The sequence below is a fragment of the Octopus sinensis genome, linkage group LG2, assembly GCF_006345805.1.
Source record: "Octopus sinensis linkage group LG2, ASM634580v1, whole genome shotgun sequence".
NCBI classification, from domain to species: domain Eukaryota; kingdom Metazoa; phylum Mollusca; class Cephalopoda; order Octopoda; family Octopodidae; genus Octopus; species Octopus sinensis.
In genome coordinates, this window is record NC_042998.1 from 83,275,684 (window position 1) to 83,298,183 (window position 22,500).

Consider the following 22,500-nt stretch of genomic DNA (forward strand, 5'->3'; position numbering starts at 1 on the left):
TCTACTCTGTGTCTGCTTTGTCATGCTTTAGTGACACTTTTATTGCCTGTTTGCCATAAAGTAACTTTTTTTTTTCATTTATATTTATTTTATCAGTTTCTTCGCCCCCATCTATGTCTTAGAAGTTAAAAAAAAATTGTGTTCCTTGTTCACTTGCCTTTTGTTGTTTGCTGTCTGTTGGTGCTGCCAACTTTAATTAGTATAGTGCAATTTACATTTAATATAATTCAGTTGTCACATTTTTTTTTAATTCTTGAGTAAATAACTCTTTAGGAAGTAACTTCTTATTTTGTTCTATAACATGTTTTTCTTATTTACCCTGGCACAAACTGAATGCAATAGGCCTACATCTTATGGTTTAATTTACCTATGTAGATACCTGTGTTTTTTGTTTTGGGGAGTTTTTCCAATATCTTTCTTATGTATGTGTGTGTGTGTGTGTGTATTTAAATATGTATGTATATATATATATATATATATATATATATATATATATATAATCAATCATTTCACTTTGATTCTTAATTTTTATGCACTGATCACTTGAGTTAGTTAGCTGTCATTAACATTTTCTCTCACCATAATAAACACAGAATTCTTGTTATGATTCAGTTTTCTTTGTTCATGTTTAAAATGAATATTTATTTTCTTGATCTCACTGAATCAGATGTATATTTGTTGTCTAAATAATGTATCCAACAATTTGGGTTATTTGCTTTGGGTTTTTTTTTTTCTATCTCCCCTAATACAAAATCTTTTAAAATCTGTTTGTGACTACTCTTAATGCTGTACTAATGAATTTCCTTAAAAATTTTACCATCCAAAGAATTAGTGTTGTTGTGAGCACAATGAAACTGGTTTCTTTTGATTCTTTGTACTTTTCTGTATCTTAGGTATATTTCTTTCATGTTTATAGTTGAAAAAGATGCTAAATTAAATAACAGCTAGAAACTAGTCAGAAGTATTAATGTTTTCTGCTATTTTAACTTCTTGGGAATTTTGTTGAACCTCCTTTTTTAATTTGGTCTTTAATGTTCCTTACTGAGTGGTTAACTTTCATAGATCTATTCCCCCTTTTTTTTTCTTTTATAATCTACAAACTTTTAATGGAACTCCTGTGCACATTTGGGTATACTGCATATGGTCCATGTGTGTGTTTTGAGGTGAGTCAAAAAATGCCAGGGTATTTAGAAAGTTTAACTGTTTTGAATGCACTGTACAAGTGCATTTGTGCTAGTGCACTGCACTTGTGCATTTCTATTCCTTTGTGGCAGAGTGCAATATCTGCACTAATTTTTTAAAGCCATTTTAATACTGGTTTCTTTATAGAAAACATTTAAAAAGCTGATGGTGTGCCATAACAGTTTTAGTGCTTTGTTCAGTGTTCTGTAGATTGAAGAAATGGTTGAAAATCACTTATAAAAAATTAAGAAAATAATCTGCGGATTATTTTCTTGATTGTTTATATTTTATTTGGCTGCTTTTAAGCATTTAAGCTGGTTACTTTTCAGTCTTTGAATTGAGTTTTAGTGTCATTGTAATGATTCATCAAAATATATATCTTCCAATCAGAGATTTTTAGGGTTTTTTCCTAATTTAAAACAAAGCAGTGATAGGGGATGGTTCTTTCTTTAGTTATTAAGTTGTATTTATAAGTAGAAAAATTCTCTGAATGTTAGGCTATATTTTTATTAACAATATAGATGAGAGGTAAACCACCAAAGGATTAGCATGGCCCATGTAAGAATGGCTCACAAATTCATGAAACATTTCATTTTTTTTTTTGGTCCCAGGTAAGACTTTAAACTGCATCTTGTAATGGGGCCTTTGTATGGGCCTTCCAGGATTTTGAGGAGTATCTTAGCCATCATTGTTCTCAGGTATACTCTGACCCAGAGTAATAGCACCTGTTAAGATTCCAGCTACTGGCATGTGCACTACCCCCACTTCAAACTCAGGCTACATCTCTTCTGATAATTAGTGGCAACTTGGTCAAGGAAACCTCTGCAGCAGTCGACATTTGACAGCAAGATGGGCTGCTATGGATCATACTGTCCCAAAGTGTGTATGCATGTGACTGAGGACCACATGTGAACTTGTATTCCAACAGAAACTCTGAATATAAACTCTACACCTCAACAACGAATCATAATTATAGGTACAGTGTCTGCATTGTCCAATGCAATGCTCTCCCAGTAGGGCATTTGTCAAATTTGCTGGATTGATTTTTGAGCTGCAGACAGAAGCATTTATTTACCTGCTGGAACATTAGGGCCAATTGTCAGATGTGCTCAGCATTCATAAGGGATGTGGTGAACTCATTGGTCAAAGCTGGCTCAATCCACATGGATGCTGATGCAAGTACAAGTAGGTACCAAAGAGATATCTATTACAGTCTGAACACAAATACAGAAGGGTTCCACATATGTCATATAGTAAATTGACAAAAATTTTATCAATTTTTTTAATTTGCTGTATGATATCTATACACACACACACGCATACATGTGTGTGTGTGTATATATATATATATATATATATATATATATACACACACTATAGCTTTATTGATTGGTATTGTCATTTATACAGAAAATCATACAAGTTTTATCCTGTCTTACTAATAAATCAAAATAGAAAATTGTAATAAGAACAGCAAGAAAATCCATCCTGTGAAAGGGATTTCTTTTTTACTTATTTTTATTTGTAATTATAAAGCAAAAATTGATAAATTAAAAATATCTAATGTGTATAAATTTTCATGATAATTTATGGATAAATAAAAAAAAAATGACATTGTTTTATTTGGCACCTACATGTCTCTGTATCTTCTGTTATCAGTTTATGGTTTGTTGAACTCATTCATTGAGATTTTAGTGTTTTGGTTAAAATACCATGCAGTACTATGACCAATATTATAATCTTCCAACCAATTAACATTGGCATGTTGTTACTTTGGCTAACCTGTTTCCAAACTCCTAAACTTCTGAGAAATCTTATTTGTTGCAATGAAGTACGAAGTATTTAATTCAATGTTGAGGAAATTCTCTTTTTGAGTATGGTAAGATGTCTAAAAAGTTCTAATCTCTGCTCAAGGATATAATCCTTTTGGTTTTTGGTTATTTTCTTATGATTAATTTTATCAATTAGAATAAGTTGAGTTCACTTTTATATGTGGAGTGATGGACATGTAGGTGAGATGGAATTGGTTTATCAAAGAGAGAAGACTTGAACTCCTCTCTGCTGGTTTATTAAACATTTAGCAAATAGACATTACATCCTGTAACTGTTTCACATGAGGAGACTTCTTATACTTATGTGTAGCTGTTTACAGCTAAGTAGACTGAGTCCTGAGAAAAGGAGTTAAGTATTAGACTTGCTCACTGTATGGTCTCAGTGATAGGATATGATATTCATTAACTCAACTCTTTGTTCATTAATAGATGCACTTTCTCAAATTAGTTAAATGAATTAAGTATTTAATTTGCTGAGAAATAAATTAATTTCTAGAATATTTTCTTTAATTATTTTTACTCATTTCTAATGAGTTACTTGAGTTGTTTTAAAATTTAATTTCTATAAATTCACTGAAAAATTACTAATTGGCAAACACACTAGAGAATGTAACTAAATACTTTACTGCACCTAGTCATGTCTTTTACATAGTCTTAGTTCCAAAATGAACTTTTGCCTTTCTATGTTGATAGAATAATTACTAAAGCAAAGGAAGTCTCATCAAATTCCTAGAATATTTGGCCTTGTGACTATATTCCACAATTTACCTTATAATAACTTGTATCTAAAACTGAAAAATTATTTTTTTTAATAGTATTATCCCATTAGAGAAGAATTGCTTTTGTTTAATTTATACCATGTAAATTTTACCCCTACTTCACCACCACCACTTATTTCAAGGCATGTTACAAACAAAACTCAGTATTAAGAAAGTTATTAATGATATATTATATATAATGTCATTATATCCTATAGATTGCATGCAGATTTTTAAGCTGTGTTCTTTTTTTTCTTTCTTTTTTTTTACTAGTGATTTCTAGTTTTTAGTTCTTTACATCTTAACAAAGCTTTTGTTAGCATGATGTAATTTATGTTTGCAGTTCTGTGGGGAATGGGTTGAGTTATTTGTTTATTTCAATTTTGTTATATTTAATTTTTTGAATTAATTATCTGAAGTGAGTTAAGCTTATGTCTATCAAATTTGAATCAACCTGGGGGAAAAAAGGGTGATTACTAAAGGACATGACTTGTCTGATTATAAATAATAATGTCAAAATTTTATCTTTTAGTAAATTTTTTTATGGAATATCAATAGTAAGCTTTTACAAGATAGCATTATATATATAATGATATCTACTTTTATTATCCTAAATGTGAATCATAACATCATTCTTTACTCACATGACAAATTAGCATTTGAATGTATTTCTGACCCTCAGGCATTTAATGCATATAAGACCAAATCAACAGCAATTGTAGTATCAGAGATATGTACGATGCCACAAAATAGGCATGTGAAATCATAGTCATGACCAATGCCAGTGTCACATAACTGGCACCCATGCTGGTGGCACATAAAAAGCACCCTTCAAATTTTGGGCCTCACAGAGACAGTAACAAGTGACCAAGACTCTTGATGATATACTGTACTTGAGAAGACCTGTCAAGCCAAGTGGTCATGGCCAATGCCGGTGTTATATGACTGGCACCTGTGTCACTGGCACATAAAAAGCACCCACTGCACTCTTTGAGTGGTTGGGTCTAGGAAGGGCATCTAGCTGTAAAATCCTTGCTAAATCAGAGTGGAACCTGGTGCAGCTCTCCAGCTTACCAGTTTTTAGTCAAACCATCCAACCCTTGCCAGCATAGAAAGCAGATGTTAAATGATGATGATAATAAATATCATATTTTGAGAAGTAATGAGTGAAGAATAGACAAAAAATGCTTTGAAATTAGGAAACAGATTGGTTATGGGCTGGTGAATGAGGGAATCCAAGGAAAAAAATCTCTTTTCAAAACACTTTTGTATGAATCAAAACATGGATGTGTTTTTAATAATCATATATAGTTTATATGCCAAATATTTTCTTCTTGCCTCTTTGTTATATTGGAGTGTATACTTAATGATTTCATGATTTAAGTTTGATTAAACTTCTGTAGAACTGAGTATTGATTATCAGCCCCTACAATACATAAAAACACAAAAGTTTAAAAATTAAAAGCCTTCTTATAGATTTGTTATTTCATAGATATACTTTTTTTCGGCTTTTGCTTTTGGGGTGTGTTTTTTTACCTTTCTAAGTTGATTATTATTAATTACGAATAATTTGTTTGTAATCTAGAAATTCTCTTTTGTTTTTCTTTTTTTCTTTTTTGCTATTCAGTAGAAATGGATCATCCTCAAAGTCCTGAAGTTTCTAATTTATCCCCTTTCTTTCTCTGGACTTTTGTCACAGACTTAGATATTTTGGTGTTCTGGGTTTATTGTTTAAGCTGTTGAATTTACTGTTTCAATAATATTATTCTTAATGCTTGTGTTTTCACATCTTATGGTTTACTCTATCAAACAGTTCTTCTCATATAAGATATAGTTTTTCTCTTTCATAACATTTTGAAAATTTAGAAATGTTTACTTATGTTTATTTAACACTTTAGCTTGTTCTTGGGTAGGAAGGTTATATATTTCCGTTTATAGGCTGTTGTATCATTACAAATCTCATGGATCTGAATGGCCCTACATTCAACAACTCTAAGGTTTGTTTTGTATTCTTAATTAGTTTGTCTTTCTCTACCATGTCCTTTTAAACAAGTTAGTACTTACAAAACTCATTACTCACCTTTCACTACATCTACCTTCAACCCTACCCAATCCCTAAAGATATCCTCTACTCTTCCTGTCCTCCATTACATATCATCTACTCGGCACTTACTCTTCAATATATTCCCAATCTCACTCAGTCCCTATTTCTTATTCTCTCATGCACTTTTGCAACCCCCACCCACACATCCCTGTTCTTCTGCCCCCCTCCCACCTCATTCAGTTCTGTTGACCTTATATGTTAAGGATCCACAGATGCCTCATTACCACTTTTTTCATTTCATCTCCCTCCACCATGATCACTCTTCATCTTCTCTCCTAAAATGAGAGTAGCCCTTTAACAGCAAAACAGCCTGTTCTGCTCTGGCCCTTTCTCTTATACTTGAACTCCAGACCTCTTAGGATAAAGCCACCTCTTTCAGGGTTCATGGCAGTCTCACCAGTGTCAGTGGCATGTAAAAACACCCATTACATACTATAAAGTGGTTGACATTAGGAAGAACATCCAGCCATAAAAAAATCATCCCAAAGTAGACAGGGAACACAATACTGTTCTTGGACCCATCAGATCCTGTCAAACCAGCTAATTCTTGCCAGCATTCAAACAAGGACTTTAAATGACGACGAATTAAAATTAGAATTTTAAAATTTAACAGTAAATCGTTAGCTAATGTATCCCATGAGGGGTAAAACAGTACCTTCCTTATTAGTAACTCCAAATATAATCTGTCCATTTTAATTGATGCCAAATCATCTATGGTTTGAATTAAAAACAAATAGAACCATTTCTTCAGCCCAGTTTTGTGAACCAATTGTTAACCAATTGTTAAAGGTCCAAACAGGAGTGAAGTTGAGGTAAATAAAGTGTTTGTCTTTCGATTAAAGTTTTGAAGGTAATGAAGTGGTATGAAACTCTCTAGAGAGCTGAACAGCAGATCCAGTCCTTAACTTCTAAGAGTTTCTCTCCATTTCATTACATACAAAGCATTCATTGAAAGATGAACACCTTTTATTTACTTCTACTTAACGCCTAATGTTTTGCTATGAAAATTTCAATACATAACAATTTGTATTTCCTAAGAAATATATTAATTCTAGAGTAAGTAATGCTGAATATGAATAAGATATTGGCAAGCCAAGCCAGACTTTACTTAATTCTTAACTGTACTAGCTATTTCACTTGCCATTGCTTTTTGGAATGAGCTCAAATATCAATGATTGCTGTTCAGTTAGGAATATTCAAGAAGCAAATTCAAACAGTTGATGTTTGATTTTATTCATTCCATGTGTGTATGTGTGTGTGTGTGCATGTGTGCGTGCATGCATGTTATAAATTTGATCAGATTGCTTTTTACCTTTTCCCACATTTGTGGCATTAAGGTTCAACATTTGCCTGAAATCTATTTATAACTTCATTTAAGCTATCATATATGAGTCACATTCCATTTATGTTTATATTCTGGCATCAACCTTTGATCTATATTTTAGTTGCATGTTGCTTTCCATGAATAACGTTTGTAACTTTTGTTGTTTTTAAATAATAAATGCATTAGGCACAGGCATGACAGTGTAGTTAAGAAGCTTGCTTTCCAACAATGTGGTCTTAAGTTCAGTCCCACTGCATAGCACCATAGGCAAGTGTCTTCTATTATATCCCCTTTCCTAGACATCATATGATGGTTTTAAATGAGCATTATCATACAAGTGAGGTTGTTCATTTCACGTCTTCTGTGAAAGAACCTCTTTGACTATGGGAAAATATTACCTTGCTTGACAACAGGTATCTAGCCATACAAAATCTGTTTCAATATATTCTATTTGACCCATACAAACATGGAAAAGTGGATGTAGAATGATGTTGATTGTTATGATGTTTAGCAGAAATAATGTCAGTCATTGCCTACACAGTCCAGCAAAGTTCCAGAATTCTAGACATCATACCAGTCAGTGTTTTTAAATCACTACTCTAGATTAATAAAAAATATTTACAGTATCTAATCAGAATTAGGCTTGTAACTAATTTAGAATTGTGTTTATAGATTTTGTACACATGGATGGCAGGAATATTTAAATTCATGAAACTATTAGAATGAAGTAAATATTTATAAACTGATTTTTATCAATTATATTAATTATATCTCTTAATGGTTTCCTGATTCTACAGAATTCCTGAGCATAGTCTAAAGCCAACCATTGGTACCAAATCCTAAAATTTCTGTCTCAAACATACATCATTTCATCATCTTCATCATCAACATCAAAGTAAATCCTCACTTGTTTGTCTTCTGTGTTACACGGTTGTTCATTCTCAGGTCCTGAAAGCTCCTCATAAAACAATTCCTCATTTGTTCCATCATAAAACAACTCCTCATCTGTTCCATTCATTGCATTGTAAACTTACAATAAATTCCCATGCTTCTTTTAACCATTGTATAACAATATTTAAGCATAGACATTTCTAAGTACCCTCCCCTTTTGTTAGTTTTTTTGTTTGTTTGTTTTCAGATATCATCCATGTGTTCTACATAGTTTTTATATATTTTTTAAATGTTTTATTTAGTGTAACTTCTAATAGCTGTAGAATTGATATGCAACTTCTGAGAGATCAATGCCTGCCTTTTTTCAGTTTCCTATACCTTCATCTTTACAGATTCACTGAACTGTGAATAGAACTGATCATATATAAGCAATGATGTTGGCTTAAGAAGAGATCCAGGTCTCTTCTTCCAGATAAACATGTATTAATATCTTGTTATTCCCTTAGTTTTCCAAATGGTGTGCTTGTTAGAGCACACCACCTGGAAATTTTCCCTTTGGAATAGATTTTCTTTCTTTTAATTACCATTAGTTTACATTTTGTACCATCAACTAAGCATGCTAAAAGTACCATAAAATGTTGCTTTTCATGTCCAGCTGTTTTTATTCTAACAGTTCTGTTTCTTGAGCAGTCTTTAGTGCTATTACCAGGCATGTATAAAAAAAATAATAGAAAAGAGAAAACATTGGAGTTTTGTCCATGTTTCCTATTGCTGACAAGTCATGTTCACAATGTTTGCATTCAATGATTACAAATTTATGGAATTACTGTACTTTATTGTCCACATTTTTTGCTAGTTTTGTAGAATGTGGGTTTACTGATGTAATGATAGTCCAGTTCTATAAATGAATCATCATGCTGATGTTGTGCAGATTTTTAGATTAATTAATATTATATTTGCCTGTATCCATAGATAACTGGAAAGCTTTTGTTCCAATAACCATATAGGTGACAAATCCATCAATCCATCCTTGTATAATCTACACACCCAAGTGTGTAGAGTTCTCTCCTGTTTTCATATGGGAGAAATATATTATTTACCAGATTTTGTTTCTGACACTTTTTGAGCGTCTCTTTTTCACTTTTAACTGTCCTTTGCTACTTCTTCCAAACATGCACACACAAAAATATATTATTCTCTCTCATAATTACAATTTCTATGCTGTTTAGCATATTCAATAACACAGACCAATAACCAATCTTTTGTCTTTTAGAGTTCATAGTTTACTCTTTGTCAACTTTTTTCCTATGAATTTTTTTTAACACTTCTGCCACCAAATCTGTGCTTATACAGGCTAGAAATTTAGACTGATATGAATTATATGATATGTTTGTTTTGTAGCAGAACTGAATTCTGCTTAAACAGGTGGGTTTGTTTTCTCATGTGATGTTACCAACATACATTAGCTTACAACTACTGTTCTTATAAACTGCATAGTAACATGATGAAACTACCTCTATATTCAATTATTTACTTGTGTGTGTGTGTGTGTGCGTGCGTGCTACAAATGTCAAACCCAGATCAAGGTTCAGTAGGTAAGTCGCATGCAAGTTTTCCATGTCAATTGTTGTGCAAAAAAGTTGCGACTTATCTACCAGTACACATGGTAAGTTGTTTTTATTTGAAATGAAAGCTAGATCTTATGTATATAGCCACTTGGTGGGGGGTTTTTTTTTCAATTTTTTTACACTTACATTTTTCTAGTTACCATGTTCCAATCAATATCTAGCATTCACCAAACTACTTACCATTTGTCAGTATAAATGTATTAAATTTCCTGTTTTTTGATATCCTAAATTCTTTAATAAATAAAGAAGAATCTAATCCTTTTATTTTATAACATCAATAAATTAATAAATTTGTAAACATTAACATATTATAGGTTGATTTCTATCCTTTTAGTTCAAATTTCGTTTATATCTGCAGTAACTCTATTAGATTGTCATCATTAGATAAACTCAATGGACATTCTTTAAATTTGTCAAATATTTTCCATTACTTTTGTTGTGGTTGGCAGTGAATGTTTGAAATAGTAAAACACCTGTTGTTATTACTGTCTATTGCAAATCCAATTACAAAATATATATATTTTCAATTGGTTTGGATAGATTGTTTTGGTAATAGACACTAATTTTCATAGTTATTATTATTCCTAAATATTTAGCATGTAAGTATTCTATAATGAAATATGTATTCTAACTACATGATTTCACTTTAAAGAGGAATTTTTGTTTTCTTTTTGGGATTTAACCATGAATTTGTGGATGTCTGTATGTGTCTATCTATCTATCTATCTGTCAGTCTATCTATCTATTTGTCTGTCTGTCTGTATATCTCTCTATCTATCTATCTATCTATCTATCTATCTATCTATCTATCTATCTATCTATCTATCTATCTATCTATCTATCTATCTATCTATCTATACACACACACACACATGCATATACAGAGAGAGTCTCTTCTCCAAGTTAATTATTCTATTGTAATTTTTTTCCAGGCCCATCATCTGCGCTGCATAAATGACTTCATTGAGTCTGAGATGAATTATTATGCTCAGTGTCATCAATATATGCTAGACCTACGCAAGCAGTTGGGCGGGTAAGGCATTGTTTTAAATTACTTATTTTGTTTTTGTTGGGTTTTTTTTGTGTCCTGTTTTTAAAACATAAATTTGACTTCTAATTAAATTTTATTATGCAATATATTTGCATATTGCATTTTTTTCTTCAAGATAGCATCTTTAATGGGAGTCTGTTGTACCTTATTTTGGAAGTGATTTGCTAGTATCTCTCATAACATGGATTCCTTTCCTCTTTTTGTTTTTCCTTTGTTTTGCCATTTTTCTTAATTTATTCATGATTGTTCTGATGTAATATGTTTTAATAATTGTCACCCATATTAAAGATTAGAGCCAAAACGCTGTCTGCAACAACAACACTTTCATGTGACAAGTATAATTGTCACAGTTTTGATTTATGTACGCATGTGGCTGATGAGACCATAAAAGGTTGAAAGTGTAAATTTCCTGGCTCTCCTAACTGACTGTGTTTTTTCCCATGCTTTCAAAAAAAGTTTGCTGTATGTTGTTAGTCACTCTTTCTCAACCCCAGTACTGGTCAAGCAGAGAAATTCTCTCATGACTATTAATACATTACATGAATGCAGTAACTGAATTCATTTTTAACATTTATCATTAATAATCTACACATTGGAATTTTAAAAAATGTATTGGCATATGCAAGAACTGCAGTTATCATTAAAAATGTCCATGAATCAATAAACTTGACAATACCTTCATTGGACACACTCAAAAATTTGTATTTTCGCAAATGATTATTGTAATTGTTAAAATTACAGAATTTGTTTTGACACCCATAAAATAATTTTGAATATTTTAAAATTTCAATGAGCAGCATTTGTTACAGTATATGCAATTAACTTTAGTTAAGTGCTTGTGAAAGCATGTGGCTCAGTGGTTCGGGTGCTTGGGACATGATTGTAATGCTTGGTTTCTGGCAGCATTTGTGTCCTTGAGCAAGACACTTCATTTCACATTACTCTAGTTCACTCAGCTGGCAAAAGGGAGTCGCGTCTGTCTCACTGTCATGCTGAATCTCACAGAGAACATTGAGGTAGATCCTGTCAATGGGGACAAAACTCTGATTTAAAACATTGGATGATGATGATGATATTACATGATTTTGTTTAGATTTGTTTTTAAATTGTTTATCATATCTTTCATGAAAAATATGCATTATACATGGAATTTGCAAGTATAACTGAAATGCAAACACACACATGCATGCACAGTCTTTGCAGCCCTTCTTCTTTAAGATTCAGCAATTCAAAGCTATATGTATTACATGTGTGATAAGTTCCAGTTTATCAATATGTGGCCGTCTGCCAGCCTCGTCTGGCACCTGTGTCGGTGGCACATAAAAAACACCATCCGAGCGTGGCCGTTTGCCAGCCTCGTCTGGCACCTGTGTCGGTGGCACATAAAATCACCCACTACACTCTCGGAGTGGTTGGCGTTAGGAAGGGCATCCAGCTGTAGAAACACTGCCAGATCTGACTGGACTGGTGCAGCTTTCGGGCTCCCCAGACCCCAGTTGAACCGTCCAACCCATGCTAGCATGGAAAGCGGACGTTAAATGATGATGATGATGATGATGATGATCAAAAGCATAGGAAATCGGAACACAAAATTCTATGTTAGCCTTGCTTGAACTAAAAAATTTTAACATAAAAAAAAATAAAATTTATATGAAACAATGTGTTTAATGCGTTTATAAATGACTGTTTTATATTTGATAATATTCTCATCTTTCTATTTGTATATATCCCTGCAACTTAGAAAATGTTCTACTTAACATTAAACTATTTTGATTTTTTTTTCTTTTAATATTCTAGGCCTCCTTAATACATCTGTTCATCTGCCCTGATCTCTTAAGCTGATTTGTCTCTCCCTATTTTTTTAATCTATTTGTTGTCTATTCAATATGTATCCCCCACCCACCACAACCTCACCTTTTCTGTTCATTTATAATGCACTACCTGTTAATAGATCTCAACAGTATTGATTTCTGTCACCCTGTCCCTAACCCATTCGTAAATGTTTTGTATACTGTTGCTATGTTCCACCTGTTATTGACATTGACTTCAATATGCTCCTTTGAATAACTTCCCTTCAAATGTCTCTGATTAGAATTGTTCTGTAATCAACTTTTTAATCTCTGATAAACATATTCATTTTTTTTTTTTTTCATACCATGAGCAACAGTTTAAGACTAAAGCTATCGATTCATTTCACTACTTTGGAGCATAGTAGTTTAACTAATACATAAATAAGGTACCCAGAGTCTTGACTCTTGTAACACAAGTAAATACCCCCAGAATACTCTAATTTCTCTCTCAAGAAAAATACAATACAATTAACATTACTTATGTAACCTTAGGATTAATTAAGAAATTATTATTAGTATTATTGTTATTATTAAATGAAATTATCAAATTATCAATATTAGCATAATTAAAAGAAATTATCATTATTATAATGAAATTATCATTATTATAATACAAAGTCATAAAAAAAAATTATTGGCTTTGTAGCTCCTTCTAATTAATTTAAGGCCAAGGAATGATTTCTATAAGTCTTTGACATGAATATTTCAATTATATATTTTTTCTTTTTCGCTTTGTTTTCATTGATCTTTACCATTGCTTTTCAGCAGGCTACTTTCAAATAATTTCCTAATTTGTGGAAAATGGTTTAAAAATTATTTAAAAAAAAAAATAATAATTACAAATGATAATGATAACAATAATAATAATAATAATTTTTACATGATATATTTATTATGCAGACATGAACATCTTGTATTACTTGACTACAATTATTATTGTTGTTGTTTCATAATTTAGCTCTTTTGTGTCTCTCCTTAAAAAAAAAATGTCATGAAGTTCTCCAAATGTTACTTGATTTGCTACCACTCTACTGAAGCCCCCCTACCCTTTCCTGTTGCAGTATACCTGCTGATAACTGATTGCAGGACCATCATGTAAGATGTAGCATATTTTTCGGCCTACTATGGTATGCTATGTAAATCCATTTAAAGATTATCTCAATCTGTTACTCCCTGAGTTTCTTAGCTAAACCCTTTTCATCGCTATCACTAATTATCATTTCTGCTTGTACTTTTGCTTCAGGTGGGAATGCACATTTTATTTCTTGTAATTCATGTTTTCTTTTCTCCTTTCTTTCTTTTTAACAATATGATATTTTATTACTGTTTAAGTTTGGTTTTTGGGTTTTTATTTTTCCCTAATTAAAACTCAATTCTCGCCCTTCTTCCCCTCCCTTTTAGCATGCTTCCAATCCAATATAGTATGCAGTAGATATATAAGGATCCTTCTTTTCATCTAGTAATAAGTTGAGGCTAAGCTCATAGAAATAAGTAAAAAAAAACAGCAACATTTGATTTTCATTCCTCATTATTTTTTAGTTTTCTTTCCATTTAGCTATTTCTAATTAACATGCGGTGAAAAAAAGGACTTCCTGTTGATAGAAATTATATTGTTGGTTCAATAGAAGCTTTAAATTTATTTATCTTTCATCAGTTGTTCATGTTTAGTATCTGTGATTTTCTTATTTTCTTATTTAGTTAAACTGCTGAAACATTCAGAATTTTATCTTATGTTACTATTTTTTCTTTTATTCCGTCATTATTTCTACCTTGTGACTTTTCAGTAGAAAAGATATTCTCTAGCTTGCTGTTTTAGATGTTGTACCTTAGCTCCATGTACTAAGTTTCGTATTTGTGTACAATTTAGTTTTATTCAGAGCTAGTTTAGACCGTTGCATTTTTTTCTTAGTCTGTTTTTTGGGATTTCTCTTCCGTCCAAAAGAAAATAATGAATTATTATTTTCTCTATTTATTTTCTTAATATTTATGATATGTAACTAACAAATTGTTTCTTGCAAATTCAATTGAATCATGTGTATGTATATGTAAATATGTATTTATGTGTAGCCGAGTGAAGTACATCAACATCAGCAATATCAAAATCAAATCAATGGAAATTGTAGTTGTGAGTCCCATACCAGTAGCACGAAAAAAGCACCAACTGAACGTGGCCGATGCCAGTGCCGCCTTGACTGGCTTCCGTGCCGGTGGCACATAAAAAGCACTATCTGATCATAGTCGATACCAGCTCCTCTGGACCCTTGTGCCGGTGGCACATAAAAATCACCTACTACACTCTTGGAGTGGTTGATGTTAGGAAGGGCATCTAGCTATAGAAACACTACCAGATCAGATTGGGGCCTGGTGCAGCCTCCTGGCTTCCCAGACGCCAGTCGAACCATCCAACCTATGCCAGCATAGAAAGTGGACGTTAAACGATGATGATGCACATGTATATGTATGTATTTAAGCATGCATATGTGTTTTGTGAATGTGTGTGTGTGTGTGTGTGTGCATATATGTATGAATAAGAATCTAAGAATCCATGACTCAGAAAAAAATTTGCACTCATATATTCATCAGTGGAGTGGGGTGAATTATTCAAAGTTTACAGTATCATAGATCAATTACAGCTGGCCTTACCAATCAGTTTCACAATGGGTATTAAAACCAGCCATTAAATAACTACATAGTTAATACAATGTGCTCTTTAGAGTTGGTAGAGCTGTCACTGTATTTATATATTTATATAGTAATATATATAGCACGTGAAACAGTCAGCAACTAACAGTTGATGTTAATGCAAATAAACATTATTTATTATTTTTACTTGGTAGAGAGTTTCAAAAGTGACCCAAAGGCTGGAAGTTTCGTGTGTGACATTTACCATAAATGGTACTCTCAGCCTGTGAGTCACTTTCAAAACTTTCTGCCAAGTAAAAGTAATAAAAGTATATATGCTCATATCTTTAATATCTCTCCATTTTTAATTAGTTTATTGTATGCAGTGCTCAGGTGCACTACATGTGTATACATGTTTTTATATATGTATGCATATGTGTATATGCCTGTGTATGTATATGTTATACATGTACATGTATGCATGCATATGTATATGGTATATGTATATATATATATAGATGTATATATGGGTATATATGTATATATGTGTGTATATATATATATATATATATATATCTGTGCATATATGTAAATATGTGTATATATGTATATATTTATATGTGTGTGTGTATGTATATATATATATATATATATATAGGTGTGTGTATATATATGTATTTAGGTGTGTATATATCTGGGCGTGTGTTTATATGTATATATGTGCATGTATATATATGTGTTTATATATATGCATGTGTGTGTGTGTGTGTGTGTGTGTGGTGTGTGTGTTGTGTGTGTGTGTGTGGTGTGTGTGTTGTGTGTGTGTGTGTATATATATATATATATATATATATATATATGTTTAAATATATCTGTATATATGAATAATTTATATGCTTATGTATATGTGCATGTATCATCATCATCACCTGATGCCTATTTTCCATGCTTGCATGAGTTGGATGGTTGGACAAGCACCAATGAGCTACAGTACTCCACCAGTGTCTGAATGTATATATGTTCGTGTATGTATATATGTCCATATATGCATGTATATGTGTGTATGTATATATGTCCATATATGGATGTATATGTGTGTATGTATATATGTCCATATATGCATGTATATGTGTGTACGTGTCTGTATGTATACATATGTATGTATATATGAATATAAAATTTGAAAACTTTTGTCTCATTTAAGAAATTCTCAATATTATTGAATGCCAATGTATTCAGACATATTATACACCAGTATACGAAGGGGTACTCAAAAGAAACTGAAATTTTGCAATATCATTTTATTCACTATGTTTTACATGTTTACACTTTTATCGCCTTCTAAGAATTCTCCATTTGAAGCAATGCATTGGTCCAGGTGCGTTTTGCACTATTCGAAGTAATGCTGGAACTCTTGTGAAGATGCCTTTTAACACTTCCATTGTTTCTTTTCTTCACCTCTTCCACATCTGCAAATTCCCTAGCACCAGCTTTCATCACCAGTGATGAACTTCGGTAAAAGGTCCAGATCAACTTCTGACAGTTCTTTCAGTCCATGACACGCATTCAATCATGACTGCTTTTGATCTTCTATGAGCAAGTGAGGCACAAATTTTCCAGCAACTCTTTTCATTCGCAACTCCTGACTCAAAATTTGTTGGCAGGAGCTCCAGAACACACTAATAATATCAACAACTTCGTCAATTGTTTGGTAACAGTCCTCCAAGATGAGTTCATGAATTTTCATGTTTTCATTTGTTCAGGAAGTCAATGGTTGCCCTGAACAAGGTTGGTCTTCAAGTGACCATCTTTAAAGTATGGAAACCACTCGTAAACTTGTGTTTTGCTCATGGCAGCATCCTTGTAAGCTGTTTGAAGCATGACAACTGTTTCGGCTGCTGTTTTCCCCAGCAGAAAACAGAATTTCATGGAAGCATGCTATTACTTTGTTTCAGCTCTTGCAAAAATCGACAAACAGGGGAGAAACACTGCAAAACAAAGATGCACAGCATGGCTGTACAACTTAACCTAATGATGCTGGTTGGCAGACTGATGCCTGAGGATCACATTAAGTGTCTTCTAGTGGCAGAAGCCTGAACTACAATGGGTTTGTCTCACAGTAAACATTTCCGGTTCCTTTTGGGTACTCCCTCATATTTGGGTTAGTGGCCTCCTTTAAGTTGTTATACTCACAACTCTAGCCTTTATCAGGTACTTACTGTATTTCATCATGTTCTCAGAATTTGGAACAATGCAAGTTGGGATGTTCTTCTTATCATTTTACTACTTGTGTTAGATTTATGCCCTAACCAGAGCGTGTGTGTGTGTGTGTGTGTATATATATATATATATATATGTTCTTTACTCTCAATAAACATAGTATTCTAGCCTTAGATCTTTTGTTGATGATAAGAAGGTAGATTAAAAAGAAAAACAAATTAGAAATGTATTATAATTCTATGATCCTCACTGTGTTCCATGCCACTCCAAAAGTGTAGTACTTCTCTTAGATTATTCTTGCTGCAATAATGACAGCATGAAATTCCTTCATCCTCTAGCTCGGATAAAATATTTGAGAAAAATTATATTAGTATATCTTGTCTGTTGAAAATCCATGTTTATTGCAACTGAAGATAGCACTATATTTAAATTGATGTAATGCTTGCATTGTTCAGTTAAACGGAGCCGCTTGAAACGGTTGTATTGCACTAATACTTGATATCCTGTTATTTTAATTTTATTCACCTTACTTTGAGCTGTGCGGATAATACCGGACTGACCTGGCGCTTCAACTTAAGTACCTAATTCAACTGAATCTTAATTATTTCTATATATATATATATATATATATATATAGTTTGACTGAGCTAGCTAAACTACTATACTTAATACCCTAACAATTATATTCCTCTACCTAATTAATTCTCCTATTGTATGATGCAGTAGTGAATATACGCTTCGTTATATGTAGCAGTTTATTTCATGGGAATAAGATCATACCTTAGGTCAGTCAAACTACTCATACATACATAAATGAATAAATATACATATACATAAATGAATGAATAAATATACATACGTACATAAATAAATTAATAAATATACATATACATAAATGAATGAATAAATATACATACATATATCTTTCTCATAAATTATTTTCATCAGTCAGATCTGGATTTCAGGTGCATGGACACTCTACATTATACTCCTTTGTATTGGAGTATAATGTGATCTGTTACCCAAGTCCATTAGAGAAGCTTTCTGTGATAGCCACAGAATTCTATGAATCCATACATTACACTACAAATTTATATATACACACACACACACACACAGTGATTGATAGATGAATTAGGTAAGGCATAATGAACTAGCAGCATGAGAAGTAGGTTACTAAGGACAATATCTGTGGAATGATCAATGGACTGAGAACAATCTACCTCCCACCACTACCACCGGCATTGAATTAATAAAAGCTTCAGTTCCAAATTCCAAGAACATTGCCAAGTATGGCTGGATCTGAAGAAGGGCAGAGTATACAACAGCCGAATATTGTGACTATAATAACAAAGATGAAGACATTAGTTCAAATATATCAGTGTATAATATGAAAATTTGGAATTTGGCAATATCAGAAGAATTCATAAGTTATCACAGATTCCAAGAAACTAAATCATAAAGCTTGAAATGTGTGATAATATTCTATAAAAGATTCTAAATTGGCTTCTCAGTTTGAATAAGGTTTCATTGTGAAGGTTTTTGCTTTGTGTTCAAGAGATATTAAATTCTAAAGTAATATTATGTAATCTATGAGATACCACTGAAGACTGCATCCCCATACCTCTTCATTGCATTTAGAATGATATAATGTCATAAGCAGATGAGCCATGCAGTTATTATATAATTCTCTTACTGCCAACGGCTGTCATCTGTACTTCCATTGTAGCTCTGTACAATGTTGAGCAAACTGTGCACTTGAGGATTTAATATACATAATGACCTTGTATTCATAATGAACATATAGCAACAGTGAAATAGGGTACCAATGAAATCTTTCTGATGGATGCTGATGTTTCAATTCTTCTAACTGTGGTTCTAATGAAACTAATTAACTTGTTCTCTTGAGAATGTGAAATATATACTTTTACTATAATGTCAAGATTTACTAAAAATCAGCTCTTTTAAAATTGTTCATTTCTTGTGAGTCTTGTAACATGTAAAGAACATCTGTAGGTTTCAATGTTGGGTGGAGGATGAGCCTAAGATGCTGCAAGGTTTTGCTAAACGATTTCAATTCTGTTTTGTAATTGTGATTTGATATAAAAAAATTTTTTTTAAACTTGTAGGCTAATGAATAATTTCCAACTTGTCTTTGTTATATATTTCCACATTGTGATTCTCAAGTGACCACTCAGAGAGATTAGTGTGTGTTTCTGTTATCTCCCTTGACATTATACTGAAGACAGTATATTCTGTTTGTGGAGATAGTTGCAAGAGACCCCCAACCACTAATATTAAATGATTGTAAAGATGAGGAAGGTGTCTTTTGTGCTCTTCCCCAGTGCATTCTGATATGTGGTATTGTGTCAGAGTTATAAGATATACTGTCCTTATACCAGTACTGTCTGACTGACACCCTTGCCAGTGGCACATAAAAAGCACCACTCAAGTGTTGGGCCCCATGGAGGCAGTGACATCAAGCCAAGTGAGATCATAGTCATGGCCAGGCCCATTAAAAGTACCTTTCAATCACTGGGTAATATGCTGTACTTGTGAAGACCTGTCAAACCAAGTGAAATCAGTTGTGGCTGATGCCAGGGCTGTCTAACTGGCACCCCTGCTGGTAAAAAGTACCATTCAAGCGTTGACGCTCATGGAGGCAGTGACAGGTGACCAAGACCTTTGGTGATATACCATGCTTATGTAGACTTGTCAAACCAAGCGAGACCGTAGTCATGGCATGTAAAAAGCACCTACTACACTCTCAGAATGGTTGACATTAGGAAGGGCATCCAGCTGTAGAAACCTTGCCAAATTAAATCAGAACCTAGTGCAGCCCCCCCCCCCCCAGCTTACCAGTTTTAAGTTGAGCTGTCCAACCCATGCCAGCATGGAAAGCGAATGTTGAATAGTGACCATCAACCCTGCTGTACCACTCAGCTAAGGTGACTTGTTAATGATTTTGTACTTGGTAGAGATGGTAATTGCATAAGATGGATGCATGGAGTGTGAGGTTGAAAGTGAGCAGGTACATTCTTCTTCATCTTCCAGCTCTTATTTGAGAGTTCACTGGTGAAGACAATGTTACACTGGAGGATGTTCTACAGTGTATCTTTTCTTAAGCAGACCTGAAGTAGAGAGGTCATATCATTGATGAGATTGCTAATGGCAATGATAGGACTTTGATAAAACTAGCTGACTGACTGATTAGCTGAACAATTAGTCAAACACTCAATTAGTTGATCAGTTGAACGGTTAACCAATTGACAAATAAAAGAAAGAGTGAAATAGAGGACTGGTGCCTGTGGTTATTACTGGCATAATGACCCACCTAAAATACAACTAGATTCTCCATTTATGTTTGCATTTATGAAAGATGGATCACACAATGGCTAAGGAAGCTTGCATATGATATATGTATATAATGTTATATACATATATGTGGAGGTGCAATGGCCCAGTGATTAGGACAGTGGACTCATGATTCCCAGACCAGGCATTGTGTTCATTGAGCGAAAACACCCAAAGCTCCTCAAGGCTCTGGCAGGGGTTGGTGGTAAACCCTGCTGTACCCTTTCACCACAACTTTCTCTCACTCTTTCTTCCTGTTGCACCAGTATTTCAAAGGGCCAGCCTTGTTACACTGTGTCACGCTGACTCTCCCCGAGAACTACGTTAAGGGTACACGTGTCTGTGGAGTGCTCAGCCACTTGCATGTTAATTTCATAAGCAGGCTGTTCTGTTGCTAGGATCAACTGGAACCCTCGTCATCGTAACCGATGGAGTGCCACATAATATACATATAACATGATATATGTATATAACATCAAGTTAGATTTTTATTCTGTATATCTCAAAGATTTAAAATATGGTGCTATCACACTTGGTGATGGTGGTTGTGTTATGTTGTTTGAAGATTGAGAATAAACATGTTGAAGTGCTGAAGTTTGTCATCAATTTTTTGTGTTGGATTTTTATTGGATTCTTCAAGTGCCGGTCAAAGTGTTGAATGGCAGATGGTTTTGCTTCTTCTTCTCTCTTCCTCAATGATAGCAGTGTAATTAATTTGACATAAGTAATTGAACTTAAGTATTTTTGAATAGGGGTTTATTTCAACAAAGTAATTATTGACAGTTGAGATCAAGAAACTGCTTCACGTTAAGACTTTCTTTTTATATCTCTATATTCCATTCAATATATTTCTTTATATTCACTTTTGAAGATTTTGAAGTTTCTACCTGTCATGATGTGTTCTTTGAGTGTTAAACCTTTTAAAAGCTTTTACTGTAGAATGACAATCAAAGATGTAATCAAGCTCTCTAATTTACTGAAACAAAGTCCAAATATCAAGCTTTCAACAGTCTTTTAACTATAAAATGAAATGGAAAACATTATCATAGTGTAATGGAAATAGATATGTGTGTTGTGCCTGAAACGATCGTAAATATGGAAGTACATCAAAGACCTAATCAGAATCTTTACTATAACAAAACAATGCTATGAAGATCTATAACTTTATGCATCAAAATAGAAAAGAAAGAAATATTGATAAAATATAGAATTTTTTATGTTTTCATAGTTAATAATATTACCCATTGAATGATCAATATTTCATAAGTTTTATTCAGTTGTATTAATATTATTGATGAGAATCATTTGTATTCAGTGAAGTTAGCCACCTTATGCTAGATACCTGTGCATGATGGGTTTACTGTCGAATGGACTTTTGCAAACTACCCCTCATATGCAGCCTGTAATGTGTGTGTGTGTGTGTGTGTGTGTGTGTGTGGATTTAGGAATGTTTCAGCCTCAGACTAAAGTCTATTAATCATCTTGGTTACTAGATCTATATTTATGTATATATCATCATCATTGTTATCATTGATTTAGCATCCCTTTTTCTGTGCTTGCATGAGTCTCTTTGGTTGGATGGATACCTTTCCTGTCACCAACCTTCACGTTTCCAAACAACAATATTTCCCCATAATTAGACTAATTTTCTCACAGAAGACCAAGCATAAACAACCTCATTTGT

The 22,500-nt window shown here is 32.9% G+C and overlaps 1 protein-coding gene across 10 annotated transcripts in view; it reads left to right on the top strand.

Moving 5' to 3' along the window:
* The window catches only part of LOC115223390 (endophilin-B1), a 195,375-nt gene that overhangs the window by 147,915 nt on the left and 24,960 nt on the right, over positions 1–22,500 (top strand). For all 10 annotated transcript variants that reach the window (XM_029793904.2, XM_029793911.2, XM_036514684.1 and 7 more), the window contains one exon: positions 10,652–10,752. In XM_029793904.2, coding sequence (XP_029649764.1) covers positions 10,652–10,752 — 101 coding nt within the window. The remainder of the gene's footprint in view (positions 1–10,651; positions 10,753–22,500) is intronic.